This window comes from Stegostoma tigrinum, chromosome 20 (genome assembly GCF_030684315.1).
Source record: "Stegostoma tigrinum isolate sSteTig4 chromosome 20, sSteTig4.hap1, whole genome shotgun sequence".
Lineage (NCBI taxonomy): Eukaryota > Metazoa > Chordata > Chondrichthyes > Orectolobiformes > Stegostomatidae > Stegostoma > Stegostoma tigrinum.
In genome coordinates this window covers 14,480,466-14,495,893 of record NC_081373.1, presented here as the reverse complement: position 1 = coordinate 14,495,893, position 15,428 = coordinate 14,480,466, and the positions used below count along the sequence as shown (strand labels likewise).

At 42.1% G+C, this 15,428-nt stretch overlaps 1 protein-coding gene and 1 long non-coding RNA gene across 4 annotated transcripts in view; one reads left to right on the top strand and one right to left on the bottom strand.

The window, feature by feature from the left end:
- The window catches only part of LOC125461854 (uncharacterized), a 48,776-nt gene extending 42,459 nt beyond the window's left edge, over nucleotides 1-6,317 (bottom strand). The window contains exons 1-2 of the long non-coding RNA XR_007249561.1: nucleotides 6,130-6,317; nucleotides 3,491-3,552 (exon numbers count right to left, since the gene is read on the bottom strand). This is a non-coding gene — a long non-coding RNA (uncharacterized LOC125461854). The remainder of the gene's footprint in view (nucleotides 1-3,490; nucleotides 3,553-6,129) is intronic.
- fbxw4 (F-box and WD repeat domain containing 4) overlaps nucleotides 5,731-15,428 on the top strand; it is a 136,074-nt gene continuing 126,376 nt past the window's right edge. For all 3 annotated transcript variants that reach the window (XM_048551139.1, XM_048551140.1, XM_048551138.1), the window contains exon 1: nucleotides 5,731-6,068. In XM_048551139.1, coding sequence (XP_048407096.1) covers nucleotides 5,875-6,068 — 194 coding nt within the window. In that variant the 5' untranslated portion in view covers nucleotides 5,731-5,874. The remainder of the gene's footprint in view (nucleotides 6,069-15,428) is intronic.

The following is a 15,428-nucleotide window of genomic DNA, read 5'->3' as shown; positions in this document are numbered from 1 at the left end:
AATTAAATCAATAGTAAGAAGTGATATACAGTTGGAAGGCGTAGAATCTGTGTGGGTAGAATTGAGGAATAGCAAGGGAAAAGACCCCTAAGGGAATTGTGAGCAGGCCTTCTAGCAGTAGTCAGGATGTGGGGAAGAAAATAAATCAGGAGATAGAAAAGGCATGTAGGAAAGACATTATTGCTAATCATCGGGGAATTCAATATGCCGGTGAACTGGGCAAATGAAGTTGGTAGCATGAGTCAGAAAAGGAATTCATGGAAGGTCTGAACTTTTTTTTTTTCGGAACAGCTTATGGTACAGCCCAATAGGAACAGAAAATTCTGGATCTGATGATGAGTAATGAGACAGACTTGATTGGGGAGCTTAAGGTGAAGGAACCCCCAGTGATCATAATATGATGGAATTCATTCTGCAGTTTGAGAGGGAGATGCTGCAATCAGATGTAGCGATATTACAATTGCATAAAGGTAACTATAAAGACATGAGGGAGAAGCTGGCCAGAGTTGATTGGAAGGGGAGCCTAGCAGGGAAGATTGGAGAGCTGCAGTGGCAGGAGTTCCTGGGGGCAATTTGGGAAGCACAGCAAAATTTATCCAAAGGAAGGATAAACATACTAAGGGCAACCATGGTGATAAGGGAAATCAGGGGCAGCATAAAAGCAAAACAGAAAGCGCACAAAGTGGTGAAGATTAATGGGAAACCAGAAGTTTAGAAAGCCTTTAAAAACCGTCAGAAGATAACTAAAAAACGCACTGGGGGTTGGGGGAGAGCATTGGAAATATGAGAGTAAGCTAGCTAGTATTATCATAAAGAAGATGGCAAGACTTATTTTAGGTATCTAAAAAGTAGGAGGGAGGTAAGCGTGGGCATTGGACCACTGGTAAATGAAGCTGGAGAAGTAGTGATGGGGAACAAAGAAATCCCAGTGAAACTGAATAGGCACTTTGCATTAGTTTCGATAGTGGAAAACAGCATACCAGAACTTCAAGAAAGCCAAGGTGCAGAGGTGAGTGTACTGGTCATCACTAAGAAATGAAGAATCATAGAATCCCTACAGTATGGAAGCAGGCCATCTGGCACATTGAGTCCACACCAACACTCTGAAAACATCCCACCCCGACCCTATCTCTCTCACCTTGCATTTACCCTAGTTTACCCACCTAGCCTGCACATCCTGGACACTATGGGCAATTTAGCACAGCCAATTCACCTAAACTGCATATCTTTGAACTGTGGGAGGAAAATGGACCACCTGGAGGAAACCCACACAGACATGGGGAGAGCGTGCAAACTCCACACAGTCGCCCAAAGGTGGAATCAAACTCAGGTCCCTGGCACTGTGAGACAGCAGTGCTAACCACTGAGCCACTGTGCTGCCCCAATTGCTACTGTAATTGAGTGCAGGGTGACATTGTAACTATGTTACAGACTAATCCTAAACAGTAATATACTGTGACTGATTGATCATACAAATTGAGAATATGTAATTGTGACACTGACTGATCCTAGATATGCAGACATGGGTACTGTCTGATCCTAAATAGTGAAATCTCGTAACTATGCGAGTGACCGATCCTACACAGTGAAATCCTGTTGCTGCCTGACTAATATTTTATGTTTTCTCCACACGATGAGTGTGGGTGGACACTGATAGGAAAAGGGAACATTTTGTGATATGACAGAGCTTTGAAATGTGCTGAGTTAACATACTGTTTAAAAAGTCAAAGGATGTTCCAAGAGTTGTAACTCAACTGTCATGTAAGGATCGTTGTTTTCAAGCAATGCATCAGTTATGCAACAAGAGCCAGCTGATGTGAATTTTCCGGTTTCTTACCTGAATGCCACAGTTTCACTTTTGAAATTTTCTATTGTTTGGCAATTGCTCAGAGCTAAGGGCTTGTGTGAGAGTAGACAATTTGAAAGATCATAGAAGATTTTTTCTCTCAGTCGTCTGCATTCCAGTACTGTTTAGCCTTCACCACACAGTCCCTTAGAGAGAGTAGAGTCAACAAAGTGCGGAGCTGTATGAACACAGCAGGCCTAGCAGCATCTTCAGATGCTGCTAGGCCTGCTGTGTCCATCCAGCTTCACACTTTGTTATCTCGGATTCTCCAGCATCTGCAGTTCCCATTATCCCTTAGAGGGTAGACCCAGTTCAAGACAAAGCATGTTGCACAGCTGGTATTTGTTGCTTCATCTCTGGTACAACGGAAATTTTGATTGTTGTTCCACCTAATTTAAACTACATTGTTCAGCATTTTCTGTTTGGCGAAAAACCTCAAAAGAGGAGACATTCTCTTTAGGTAAAATTGTAGCACACTTGCCTCTGATTCAGGAGCATGAATTCATACTTCCCTTAAAGCCTTTAGTACATATTTGAGATGACAGTTCAGTGCAGTACGAAGGATGTGCTATATTGTTGGAAGTAATATTAAGCTGAGGTCTTATTTGTTCAGACAGGTTTGTCTCATTCTTTCATCGGGGGCAAGAAATAAGGAATTGTGCTGAAAGGGTTAATTGAAGAAAGGTGGAAGGATGCTTCTGCACAGCAAAAACACTGGTTTAAACCACTTGGACCTAAATTCCTGCTTCTGAGCCATGGGCTTGATGTAACACAGTCTGAAAGATCCTACTTGTGGAAGAAAGTGAAGTACTCTGACCCATATTTATCTCTCAAGCACCAACAACAGAACAGTAATGTAATTGCTCTAATTTACCTCATCCCTCTTGTGGAACCCAGGTTTCTTGGTCCAGTTAAAGTCCCACTTGCTTCAGAGGTGTGTCATAACATCTCTGAACATGTTGATTAGAAAAATATGTTAAATAGATAGATAGCGTATTTACTTAGGTAACAATGACTGCACTTCCAAAATAATGCATTGCTTCTCTAGCTCTTTATATAAATACAATTTAAATGTAAGTTTGTCTTACTTTCATATCGTTCAGTTCCTACTTCAAGGGAAGTAATTGATCGCAAAAGTGACTAGCAAAATCATGTTACTGTATATCACATTGTTTTCTAGATTAACTGGTCAATTTCAATCTTACAAAGTTGTTTGTGGAATCTTACTGTCCTCAAATGGATCCAGGGTTTTCTGCATAACGGTCCATGTTAAAGTGTTTAATTGGCTGTCGTGATTTGGGATGACCTGAGGTCATGAAAGGTGGCATAAAGTGCAAGTCCTTTCTACAATTTCTTTTTCCTCTTGGAATCCTGTGACACGTATGTGTTTGAGATGCTGTGTTCTTTAATATTCTTTCTAAACCTTCGACTCCCGCTAATACCGTCCTGAAAATCCATCTGTTCAACCAAGCTTGCAGTTATCTGTTTCTTTTTTGGTTTGGCAATTTAAAAAAAATCTGCACTTTTGTGAAATGCCTTGAAATGCTTTCTTTGTGAAAGGTTTCATATAACATAGTAATAGCAGTGATAATAATACGTGCAATAGTAAAAATCTACTGGAGAACACTAAATACCTCAACTTACATATGATGAACAGCCAGTTGGATGGGACACTCTTTCAATGTACTCCATTAAATAGTCTATTCCTACAGAAGGACGAGGCAGAAAATTGATTACAAAAGTGTATGAATCCTTTAATAATGTTTCTATCCACTTATTTCATATGGAAATAGCTTCCTCAGGACAAATGAAGATACAAAAATACATTTTAAATCAGGCAAATGTGTCTCTTAATTTAGCTTTGAAAATGTCACCCCTTTTCTCAACACCTTGTTATATTCAAAAATATTGATTACTGCTCAAAGAGCTAAGCCAAAAATTTTCAAATAAATATCTGTTGGATGAATAAAAATATATATTGTGCATTCTCCAAGATGCATTAAGTCTTCTAAATTGTAAAATTATATACAGACAAGAAAGACTTGCATTTTACGACACTGAACGTCTTCAAAGATTTTCTCGTCACTGTCATAATTTGGAAAAGCACAATAGCAAATTTGGTATACAAAGGTGCAAAAACAGAGATAATGACCAGAAAATCAATGTTTGTATTGGTTAGAGACAAAAAAAAAACCGCAGATGCTGGAATCCTAGATAGACAAACAGGATGCTGGAAGAATGCTGGAAGCCAGGCAACATCTGGAGGAAAGGAGAAATCAATGTTTCAGGTATTACCCTTCTTCAGGATTGGATGCGGAGACAGGAACTACTGTAGATAAAGGGGGTGGGGGGGTGGAAAGAGTAGTGGAATGGTGGTGATAGGTGGATACTGGTAGTAGGTACGACCTGGTTGGTCAATGGGAGGGATGAATCTAGTTGGTAGCTAGAAGGGAGGAGGCAAGGCTGGAAAGGGAGCCAGGGGATGGGTTGGAAGGTTATTTGAAATTACAGAATGCAACATTGAGTCTTCTGGGCTGTAGGGTGCCCAGGCAGAAGATAAGGTGTTGTCCCTCAAATTTGCATTCTGAATCACTGTGACCAAGGCTGAGGATAGACATGTCAGAGGGGAAGTGGAGTGGCGGAGTTGAAATATTCGGTGACCGGGAGGTTACACTGGCTGTTATGGGCCAGGCAAAGATGCTCAGCGAAATTGTCACCTGTTCTACATTTTGTCTCATTGATGTTGCAAAGACCACATTGGGGACCACCGGATGCAGCAGGCTAAGTTGGAGGAGATGCAGGCGATGCTCTGTCTTACCTGGAAGAACTGTTTGGGGCCTTGGATGGAAGTAGTGTGTGAGCAGGTGTTGCATCTTTTACAATTACAGAGAAAGGTACGGGGGGGGTGGAAATGGGAGGCGTTGGTGTGGTTGGTGAGGAGTGTGGCATGAACTAAGCAGTGGCAAAGGGAATGGCAGAGAGTGGTGGGGAGTGGAAGATGTTTTGGGTGGTAGGGTCGAGTAGGAGTTGGCAGGTGCATTGAGGATGATATGTTGGATGCAGAGGTTGGTGGAGTGGAAATTGAGGAAAAGGGGGCCCCTATCTTTATTATGTTTGGGGAAGGTGGGGTTTGGAGCCATGCAACAGGGAATGGAGGTGGCATGGTGAGGGTTGTCTGGACGACATAGGTGAAAAAGAATGTTGTTTGAAAAGGGAGGACATCCAGGATGCTTGGGTGTAGAACGTCTCCTCTTCAGAGTAGATGTGACAGAAATAAAGGAATGAGAAAACAGGATAGAGTTTTTTGCAGGATACAGGGTGGAAGGAGTCTAGGTAGCTATGGGTTTATAGTATATGTCGGACCATAAGCTGTGCCAGAAATGGTCAAGAAAGGGGATAAATACTGATTCCACACCGTGAATAGTGTATTGGGATATTTTTACATCCACCTGAGCAGACTGCGAGGACTTTGATTTAACATTCCCAACAGATAGCATTTTTGACAGTGCAATGCTCCCTAACCAGTGTACTAGTGTCACCCTTGATTTTTATGGTGAAACCTCTGACTGGATTTCGAATCCTGAACCTTGTGACTTAGATGTGAGATTCATACTGCCAGCTGATCTATGGTTGACATTTTAAATGCATATAAAAATATAAGGTTAATAAATTAACTGTGAACAAGTAAAATTAAAGGCACACTTTTAACATTCACCGTACGTGAAGTGCTTTAGAATGATTTGAAATGTGGATTAACTACTTCATAAATGAAGCTATTTTTGTTTATGGAAATAATAACATCTCCGGGGCGTAAAGATTCTTTAAAAACCTTGCAATTGCGTTTATGACATGAGGAAGTACAATCCCCATTTACACATGTGACACGACTTGTGCCTTATTGCAAATGGCCAGCTGTGGAAGGTGAAAGGAACGAAGGGAGAACATGGGAATGAATGCAGAAGAAGGAGGATTATTTCATTTTTCATTTTTGCCCGCTACAATTTTACACTGGACTGTGAGTGGGGATAATGTTGGTGCTGCTCTTGCATCAACTGCCTGAAGACATTCTCCTGCTGCTCTTCTCTTACTCTGACACCCAGACCCTTGGCAGGTTGTCCCAGGTCTGCAAGAAATTTCACTCCCTCATCAGCAGGGACACCCTCTGGAGGAGGATAGCCAAAGTCTCCCTCAACACCGGTATTACCAGGCTCGGCAGAGACACGTAAGGAAACGTTTTAAAATAAACTTTCTTATTTTCTTTGTATAATGAAGGTGCGGCCTACCTCAGCCTGGAGTTCTCTGCGACCGTACTGTTAATCTCCATGGTTACCGATTGTCGCCGGACCGCTTCAACCGACCTTTTTATACACAAAAACATTACTTTCCACATAAAGGGCTATTTTAAAAATCGCAGCCTTTTTATCGTTTCATTTTACTGACTCACGCCTTGACTATGCGTGTAAATAAAATAGTCTCCTCTACATCGCGAAGTCAAGTCAGCTTTTAATTTGGGGGGGGTGGGGGTGGAATTGCCACTAATTCCCATGAAGTTTGTTTTAAATTTGTTGTATTTTTATTTGAGTTTTGAGACGGAGGAAGGCCGTTGGAGGCTTTAATTTTCGGTTTCACGTCGCAGTATTCGGAGGTTTAGATAGGGCGGGCGGGTTTAAGGAGATCAGACGGGATTTGCAATTGGGATTTTTGAGTCAGAGCCACACAGCACGGGAACAGGAACAAAAACACAAGTTGGAAAAGCTCAGCAGGTCTGGCAGCATCTGTGGAGGAGTAAACAGAGTTAACGTTTCGGGTCCACTGACCCTTTTTCAAAACTCAGAACAGCATGGAAACAGACCCTTCGGTCCATCTCGTCAATGTTGACCACGTATCCTAAATGAATCTAGTCCCACTTACCAGTATTTGGTCCCATATCCCTTCAAACTTTTCCCATTCAGATGCCTTTTTTAAATGTTATACCCACCACATCTTCCAGCAGCCCAGTCCATACACATGCCACCCTCTGTGTTGGTGGGGGGGAGAAGAAATTGCCCCTTAGGTCCCTTTCAAATCTTTTCCCCTCTCACCTTAAACTTATGCAGTCTAGTTTCAGACTCCCCAACCCTGTGGAAAAAACCTTGGCTATTCACCCTCTCTATGTCCCTCATGGTTTCAAAAACCTCTGCAAGGTCACCCCTCAGTCTCTGATGCACCAGGGAAAATAGGCCTGGCGTATTCAGCCTCTCCCATTGGCTCAAACCCTCCAATCTCAGCAACATCCTTGTAAATTGTTTCTGAACCCTTTCAAGTTTAATGATGCTTTTCCTTTTAAAGTGAAATTAAAAATAATAATAAATGTACTTTGATTTTCTTTTACTTGAGTCTCTGGCTGAATATTAAATAAGGTGGGTGGATGATGTGAAACTGATGATTGTACTTGCTTGGCCAACATAGACATTCCAACAACAAAGTGTGGAGCTGGATGAACACAGCAGGCCAAGCAACATCTCGGGACATTCAACAACAATTGTTTATCTGTTATGCCCTTAATTAAATAAAACGTCATCACAGGAACATTTCATAGAATCCCTCCAGTGTAGACACAGGCCCTATGGCCCAACAAGTCCACACCGACCCTCAGAGCATCCTACCCAGATCCATCCCCCTATAGCCCACCTAGTCTATGCATCCATGAACACTATGGGCAATTTAGCATGGCTAATCCACCTTGCCTGCACATCTTTGGGCTGTAGAAGAAAACTGGAGCACCTGGAGGAAACCCACACCAACATGGGGAGAATATGCAAACTCCACACAGACAGTTGCCTGAAGGTGGAATCAAACCCTGGTTCCTAGTGTTGTGAGGCAGCAGTGCTAACCACTGAGCCACTGTGCTGTCCAAAATTTGACACATAACCTACATAATGAGATATTGGGTTAGATGACCAAAGGTTTGATCAATGATGTAGGTTTTAGGAAGTGTCTTTAAGGAGGAAAGCAAGATAGAGAGGTGAAAGAACAGGATTCAAGAGTGGGCCTCAGCAATTGAAGGCAGGACTTCCATGGTAGAGTAGTTACAAATGGGAATGTCAAAGGACCAGAATTAAGTATGCTCAAAGTTGTGTGATTGGAAGTGATCGAGTGTGGCAAGGTTACGGAGGAATTTGAAAACAAGGATGAGAATTTTAAAGCTGAGACATTGTTCTACACTGGTTCCCAGTCAGGCAAAGTTACGTACCAAGGGAGATTTGGGGTTGTGTATGTAAGGACATAGGCTGCAGAGCTTTGGACAATGTCAGATTTATGGAAGGTAGACTGTGGGGGGTGAGCCAGAAGTGTGTTAGAATTGACAGATTTCTCCGGAAGACAAGGATGAAGATTTCAGCAAAATCAGTCGATGAGCTGAGATGGGGGTGGCATGTTGGCTCAGTGGTTAACATTGCAGCCTCACAGCGCCAGGGACCTGGGTCCGAGTCCAGACTCGGGTAACTGCCTGCAGAGTTCACACATTCTCCCAGTGTCTGCGTGGGTTTCCTCCGGGTGCTCCGGTTTCCTCCCACAGTCCAAAGATGTGCAGTGTAGGTGGATTGGCCATGCTAAATTGCCCATAGTGTTCAGGGGTGTGTGGGTTACAGGGGGATGGGCTTGCATGGGATGCTCCAAGGGGCGGTGTGGACTTGTTGGGCCGAAGGGCCTGTTTCCACACTGTAGGGAATCTAATCTACTCTAATGAAGACTGGTGATGTTACAATGTTAGAAATAGGCTGTTTTTGTGATGGCACGGATTAGGTTTTAGTTATGATTAAGGTTCAAGAGTTGTTTTTTGAGGAGATGGGTGATGATAGCAGATTTGATGGAAGGAGGGACAACATCTGATGAGGGGGTGCCACGAATAAAAGCTAATAGGGGAGCCAAGAAGGGACATTGAGTGGTTAGCCATCTAACGGGATCAGGGTTGAGGTCTCTTGATCTTGTTAAGCTTGGAGATATCCAATAAAGTGAAGAAGGAAACAAGTTCCTAGTTGATATGAAAAGAACACTCTGCTGTTGTTTGTTTTAAGATCATTCGCTTTTTTGTAAGACTCCTTAAAATTGTGCTTTCTGTCCTTTGATCTGTTCACAAGTGGAAACAGTTTCTGCGCATTCACTTTGTTTGGACCCCTCATCATTTTGAAAACTTGCATATTAGATCACCCTTTAGGTTTCTCCTGCCCAAGAAAACAGTCCCAGCTTTGGCCCACAATTTTGTGCTGAACGTGATGCCAGATTAAAATAATTTCTTCTGCCTGCCCTTGGTCTGTAACCCTCCATTCATTGCATATTCATGTGCTTATTTAAAAGTCTCTTAAACACCCCTATCCTATCTGCCTTAACTACCAAACTCCAATCACTGTCTATAAAAAAAACTAGCCCCTCGCATCTTCTTTAAACTTTCCCCCTCTCACCTTAAATGCATGCCCCCTAGTTTTAGATATTTCAACTCTTGGGGGGAAAAAGATTCTGAGCATCATTCTATCCCAGCATCTCATAACTTTATAGACTTCCATCAAGTCTCTCCTCAGCTTCCGCTGCTCCAGAGAAAACAGCCTGAGCTTTTCCAGCCTATCCTTGTAGCTCATACCCTCTAATCCAGGCAGCATCCTGGTGATCCTCTTCTATACCCTTTCCAGAGTCTCCACATCCTTCATGTAAAGTGGCAACCAGAATTGAACGCAATGCTGTAAAGTGTGGTCTAACCAAAGCCTTATAAAGCTGCAACATGACATAGTGACTCTTGTACTCAATTCCCTGACCAATAAAGGCAAGCATGCCATATGTCGCCTTTACCTCCCTGTCTACTTGAGTGGCCACTTTCAGGGAGCTATGGTTTTGAAACTCTTGTATATCAAGCTGTTCAGGGTTCTGCGATAAACTGTATACTTTGCCTTAACATTGGGACATCAAAAGTACAGCACCTCACACTTAACCAGATTAAACTTCCTATGCCATTTCTCTGCTCATGTCTGTAACTTATCTATATCCCGCTGTATCCTTTGACAACCTTCTACACTATCCACCACTCTACCGATCTTTGCATCGTCTACAAACGTACTAACTCACCCATCTACATTTTCATCCAAGTCATTTATTTATATCACAAACAGCAGAGGTCCTAGTACGGATTCTTGTGGAACACCATTAGGCCCAGACCTCCAGCCTGAAAAACACCCTTCCACCACTACCCTCTGCGTTTTATGAGCAAGCCAATTCTGAATCCACATGGCCAAGTCATCATGGATCACATACATCTTAATCTGCTGGATGATCCTACCATGAGGGACCTTGTCGAAAGCCTTACTAAAATGCCTGTAGACAACATCCACTGCTCTGCCTTCATCAATTACCTTTATCACCTTGTCGAAAAATTCAGTCGAGTACATGACCTGCCCTGCACTACCTCTGATGTACTCACATCCTTCCTATTGTGTGATACCCAGAACTGTGAAGAATACTTTAGCTGAAGTCCAACTTGTGTAAGTTCAGCATAACTTCCCTGCTCTTGTACTCTCTCCCTGTTCATGATGTCTAGAGTGCTGTATGAAATTCAATCTGGGCCATCTGGTTATCAACCCTTTAGCCACTGGAAACAGTTTCTATTTATTGTACCTAAATATGTCAAAATCTTTACACATCTCCATCAAATTTCCTCTTGCTTCTTAGCTGCAAGGAGAATAATCCAAGTTTCTCTGTAATCCCTCATCTCTGGACCCGTTCTCCATAATTTTCTAAACTGTCTACAAAGCCTTCACATTATTCTGATGGTCAGAATTAGAAGCCATTATCACAGTGTGATTGAGCTGTCTTTATCTAGGTTCAACAAAAAATACTTACTTTTGAACTCTATGCCTCTGTTCATAAAGATCATTGATAAACTTTACGATCATGGCCTTGTCAGACAATTGCATACAACTTGGTTGCTCATTTTGAGTAAATAGCTTCACTTCTTTGAACCTGACCCCTTGTCAAACAATTTGTACACAAAAAGCCATTACCCTAAAGACAGAGATAGTAGGAACTGCAGATGCTGGAGAATCTGAGATAACAAGGTATAGAGCTGGATGAACACAGCAGGCCAAGCAGCATCAGAGGAACAGGAAGGCTGACGTTTTGCGCCTGGACCCTTGCAAATTAATGCAATGCCTCTAAGCTTAAGGAATTCATTATCTGTGATTTTAAACTTTCTTGGCTCCCAGTTAAAGTATTCTTTTGTTGACAAGTTTAAAACTGTTCTTTCCCTGTAGCTTCTGTCTTTCTGCCACCCCCTTGCCACCTTCTCCTTCCTGCCTCCCCACCCTTGCACTTGCTGCCTCTTCCCTCATGCCCCCTTGTCCCTCTGCAGCCCCAGTTGCAGCTTCCTTCTTTTCCCCCTTCCTTCCAGCCTCCTATTCACCTCCAATTTTAACCTCAGCAGCAGGCACCCCCACATACAACGGACAGCCATCTCTAATGAGCTCCCAACAATTCCCAAAGTCTGGGCTGAGTAGACAGAGATCCCAGCAACTTACTACCTGCAGTTACCTCTCCTATGTTTGCTTCTCGTTGGTTAATGAGTGAACTCATTAGTGGCAAGAGAAGTAGAAGAGAGTTTGTGATTTGAGGAGCATGACAGTGACAGGATTTTAATTGGAGCATTAGTTCCTCACAGGTTTTGTGTCTGTCAGGTATGTGGGATGACTTTTCTGTGATCACATGTTGTCCCAGTCCTGGCCCCCTGAAGACATGGGCTCTGGTTGTAGTACTGTGTATATGCCCCTTCTCTCTGGCCCTGAGCAGGAAAATGGAATTGAGCCACAATCAGATCATGTTACGTCTTATTATGTAGTGGAACAGGTTGAAGGGGGTGACTACTGCATCAAATTTGTATGTTGCCAGAAAATTGCATGCATCAGTAACGCACTGTACATCAAGAACCAACTCCGTGTATTTGATAATCTGACCTCCCTGGTTTAAATCAGTCTGTAATCGTTTCTGCTTATTTTGCTTGTAATTCTACCTTTAATCGCCAGTATCCTTAGTTGAGTTTCTAAAGTTCAAAACAAATGCCGGAAAACTAATTTTTAAAATAGAATTTGTTTGTATCTCTTGGGTTCCTCTTTGTCTTGTTTTTTTTTGTGTTAGCATAGTTAATTTGGCAGCAGGCTTCCTTCTGAGTTATAAGGTTGTGTGTTGAGCTCCAGTACACGAGCAGATAATACAGGCTGGCACATGATGCAGCACCAGTGCAGTGTATCATCATCAACAAAACCTTCTTTTGGTGAGCTGATAAACCGAGGACCCATACTCTGGCTAAGGAGCATGGCACTAGTTGAAGACACTGATTGTTCGCTGGTCACCAAAGCAAAAGCTGATTAATTGGGTCATTCATTTCATTATTGTTTATGGAATCTTGCTGTGTCCAAAATAGCCATTCAAATGGTGACTGTATTTCAGGATGATTAATTGTACATAGTGTTTTGAACTAATTCTCAGGTGCTAAAGTGCTGTGAAAGTGCAGATTTTTCTTTTCGTGGCAGAACCCGGTGAGCTCAAAGCAACTGTTTCCCAACCATCATGATTACAAAAAGGAGTGTAGCAAGACAGATGCTGTTCTGAGGCAAGACTTGAGGTTTAAGTGAAAAGCCCTGATGTGACTGATTTTTGGCTTGTTGATAGAGGAATGTCCAAATCTTTAAGTTTTCATGCATTAGGTTTGTACAAAGGAGTTTGAAGTACAAAAGTTTAAATCAGTGTTCACATTCATCTATGCATAACTCAAATTATTCTTGATCAGTTGTTGATTAGGTAATGAGGAAGGAGGTTGGTTCGCTCATTTGGCATGGATAGCTGGTTTTTGTTTTGCAGAGTGATAACAACAGCATGGTTTCAATGGGAAGGCGATGGCCTAGTGCTATTCTGCTTGACTGTTAATCCAGATACCCAGGTAATGTTCTGGGGACCATGGGTTTGAATACACCAGGGCAGTAGGTGGAATTTGAATTAAGTAAAAATCTGGAATTAAAGTCTAATGATGACCATGAAACCATTGTCGATTGTCAGGAAAAACTCATCTGGTTCACTAATGTCCTTTAGGGAAGGAAACACTATCCTCACCAGGTCTGGTCTATACATGACTCCAGACCCACAGCAATGTAGTTGTCCAATATGTCGGACAGTAAGGGATGGACAGTGAATGTTGAGCTTGCCTGCAATGCCCATGTCCTGTGAATGAATTTAAAAAAAATAAAATTCTCACACCAGCAGAAGTTACTATGAAGATCCCTCCTTCTCAACCTTTTCCTCACGGTGATCCTTGGGTAAAATTACCACCAGTTGTCTCTCATGAGAGCAGTGTATGGTCCGGTAGGACTATGGCACTTCTACCTTACTTTACCTATTTGGGATTTATACACCAATGATTTATGCACAAAAATAGTCCTTTCTAAACCTGTTGTACCGCATAATTCAACAAAAACTAACAAGTAATTGATATCAATATATAAAACATTGATCCCTGTGAGGCTTCAAGGTTTGGACTATCAGTGCTTGGGCCCCATAAATGGCCTAATCTGATACCTCTCTGCTTAATGGGAAAACCAAAGGCGTAGTGAACACAATGTATGGGATGTCAGTTATACTTCAAGAGCTGTCATAATGTATCCTATTCATACTACTTGTTATAAATTAACCCAGTGAAGTTAATCCAGTAAAAAAGTAATAGAGCTAGATTTAATGGTGCTTTATATTCCTGTTGCTTTGGTGGCATTATTGTTGGAATTAGAGGGTGTTGAATTAGCTGTTTTAAAGTTCCATTAATTTGAACTTTTTATTGCATTTGAAAATAGCAGTTTGTTATCTCTACATAAATGGCAACTTGTTCTATTCTCAAGCACATTACTTTAATACCAACTCTTTGATAGCATTGTAGAATAGAACCCCTACACTGCAGAAAGAGGTCTTTTGGTCCACCAAGTCTGCACTGACCCTCCGAAGAACATCCCACGAGACCTGCTCCTCCATCCTATCTCTCTAACTTCCCTTTACCATGGCTAATCCACCCAACCTGCACATCTTTGGACTGTGGGAGGAAACTGGAGCATCTGGCAGAAATCTACACTGAAACAGGGAAAATGTGCAAATCCCGCACACTCATCCGAGGCTGGAATCGAACCTGGATCCCTGATGCTGTGAGCAACAGTGCTAACCACTGCCACCCTTTTGGTTGTGAGCTTTGGCAGTCTAATGTCTGTTTTATCTCTAAGGCGGCATTGTACTTCGTCATCTCCTGTAACTGAGTTGACAACTGAACTGAACTGTGTGGAATACAATGTTCCCAGGTTGAGTCCTTAGTTGGTGCTGATTTCTTTGCTCTCGTTAGGGCAGGCTAAAGACAGATCTTATTTTCCTGAACACTTGAAGGAATATTAATGTTTCTCAAGATAAATTGTTTAATTTTGCCAACACTGAAGCTCCAAAGTTTAATATTCATCGGGGTCATGTTCGTTTCATGATGCATTGGTTTCAAGTTGGTGGAAACTTACTTGTTCCATGATAAAATAACGCAAAGGACATGAGCATGAAAGTGATCATAGTGCTGTCTCATGAAACCATCTGCAACCAGATGAAGTGCCTAAACACTATGCAGCAATCGGACTGCACTGGCTCATATTTGATATTTCCATTGGTCTCCTTTAGGAAAGTTTAGATTATGCAAACACAGACACTTTTTTGTCTGGTTTTGGATTTTATTGGGGAATCTGTCTCCGGCTGAGGTCTCCATTATCCTGATGACTGGTTACTGTAACATATATGATTCAGTGCTAAGGCCTATGCAGTGCAAAGGTCTTAGCACAGATTAGAGATTAAAACTGAGTAGGTTGGTAAGTTGTGTAGCAGCTATCTTCAACACCTTTTAGAATATTTATGATGTGGAGGTGCTGGTGTTGGACAGGGGTGAACAAGGTCAGAAATAACACGACGTCAGGTTACAGCCCAACAGGTTTATTCGAAAACATAAGCTTTCAGCGCCTTGCCCTTTCTTCAGAGCAAGGCTCCAAAAGCTTGTGTTTTCAAATAAACCTGTTGGACTGTAACCTGGTGTCATGTGATTTCTGGCCTAGAATATTTCCAGAAGGACAGCATTTAGCTCTTGAACAGAGCTAGCTTAGTCTCAAAAACCTGACTTCTTCCCATAGTTCTGCAGATCTTGATCTTTTCAAGTGTATATATATGAAATTTCCTCTTGATAATTAGAATTGGACCTGTTTCACTGGCCTCTTATGATTATCACAAATGCATTGCCTAACTTGATGCCCAGAAGAATGTCTACTCATCTACCCTTTTGCTTCTTGTCAGTTAGCTTCAATCTGATTCCTCTGGCTCCTGGCCCTTCTTCCAGTCTGATTCCTCATAATTTCAAACACCTACATTGAATCACCTCTTGACATTCTCTGCTGGCTGAAGAACAATCCCAACTTCTGTAGTCTCTTTGAATTGACATTCTGAAAGTCTGCACCAAAGTCTGTGGCTAGGAAGGGGAAATCAGCTAGGGGTCTTGCTAGCTGGTCAATGA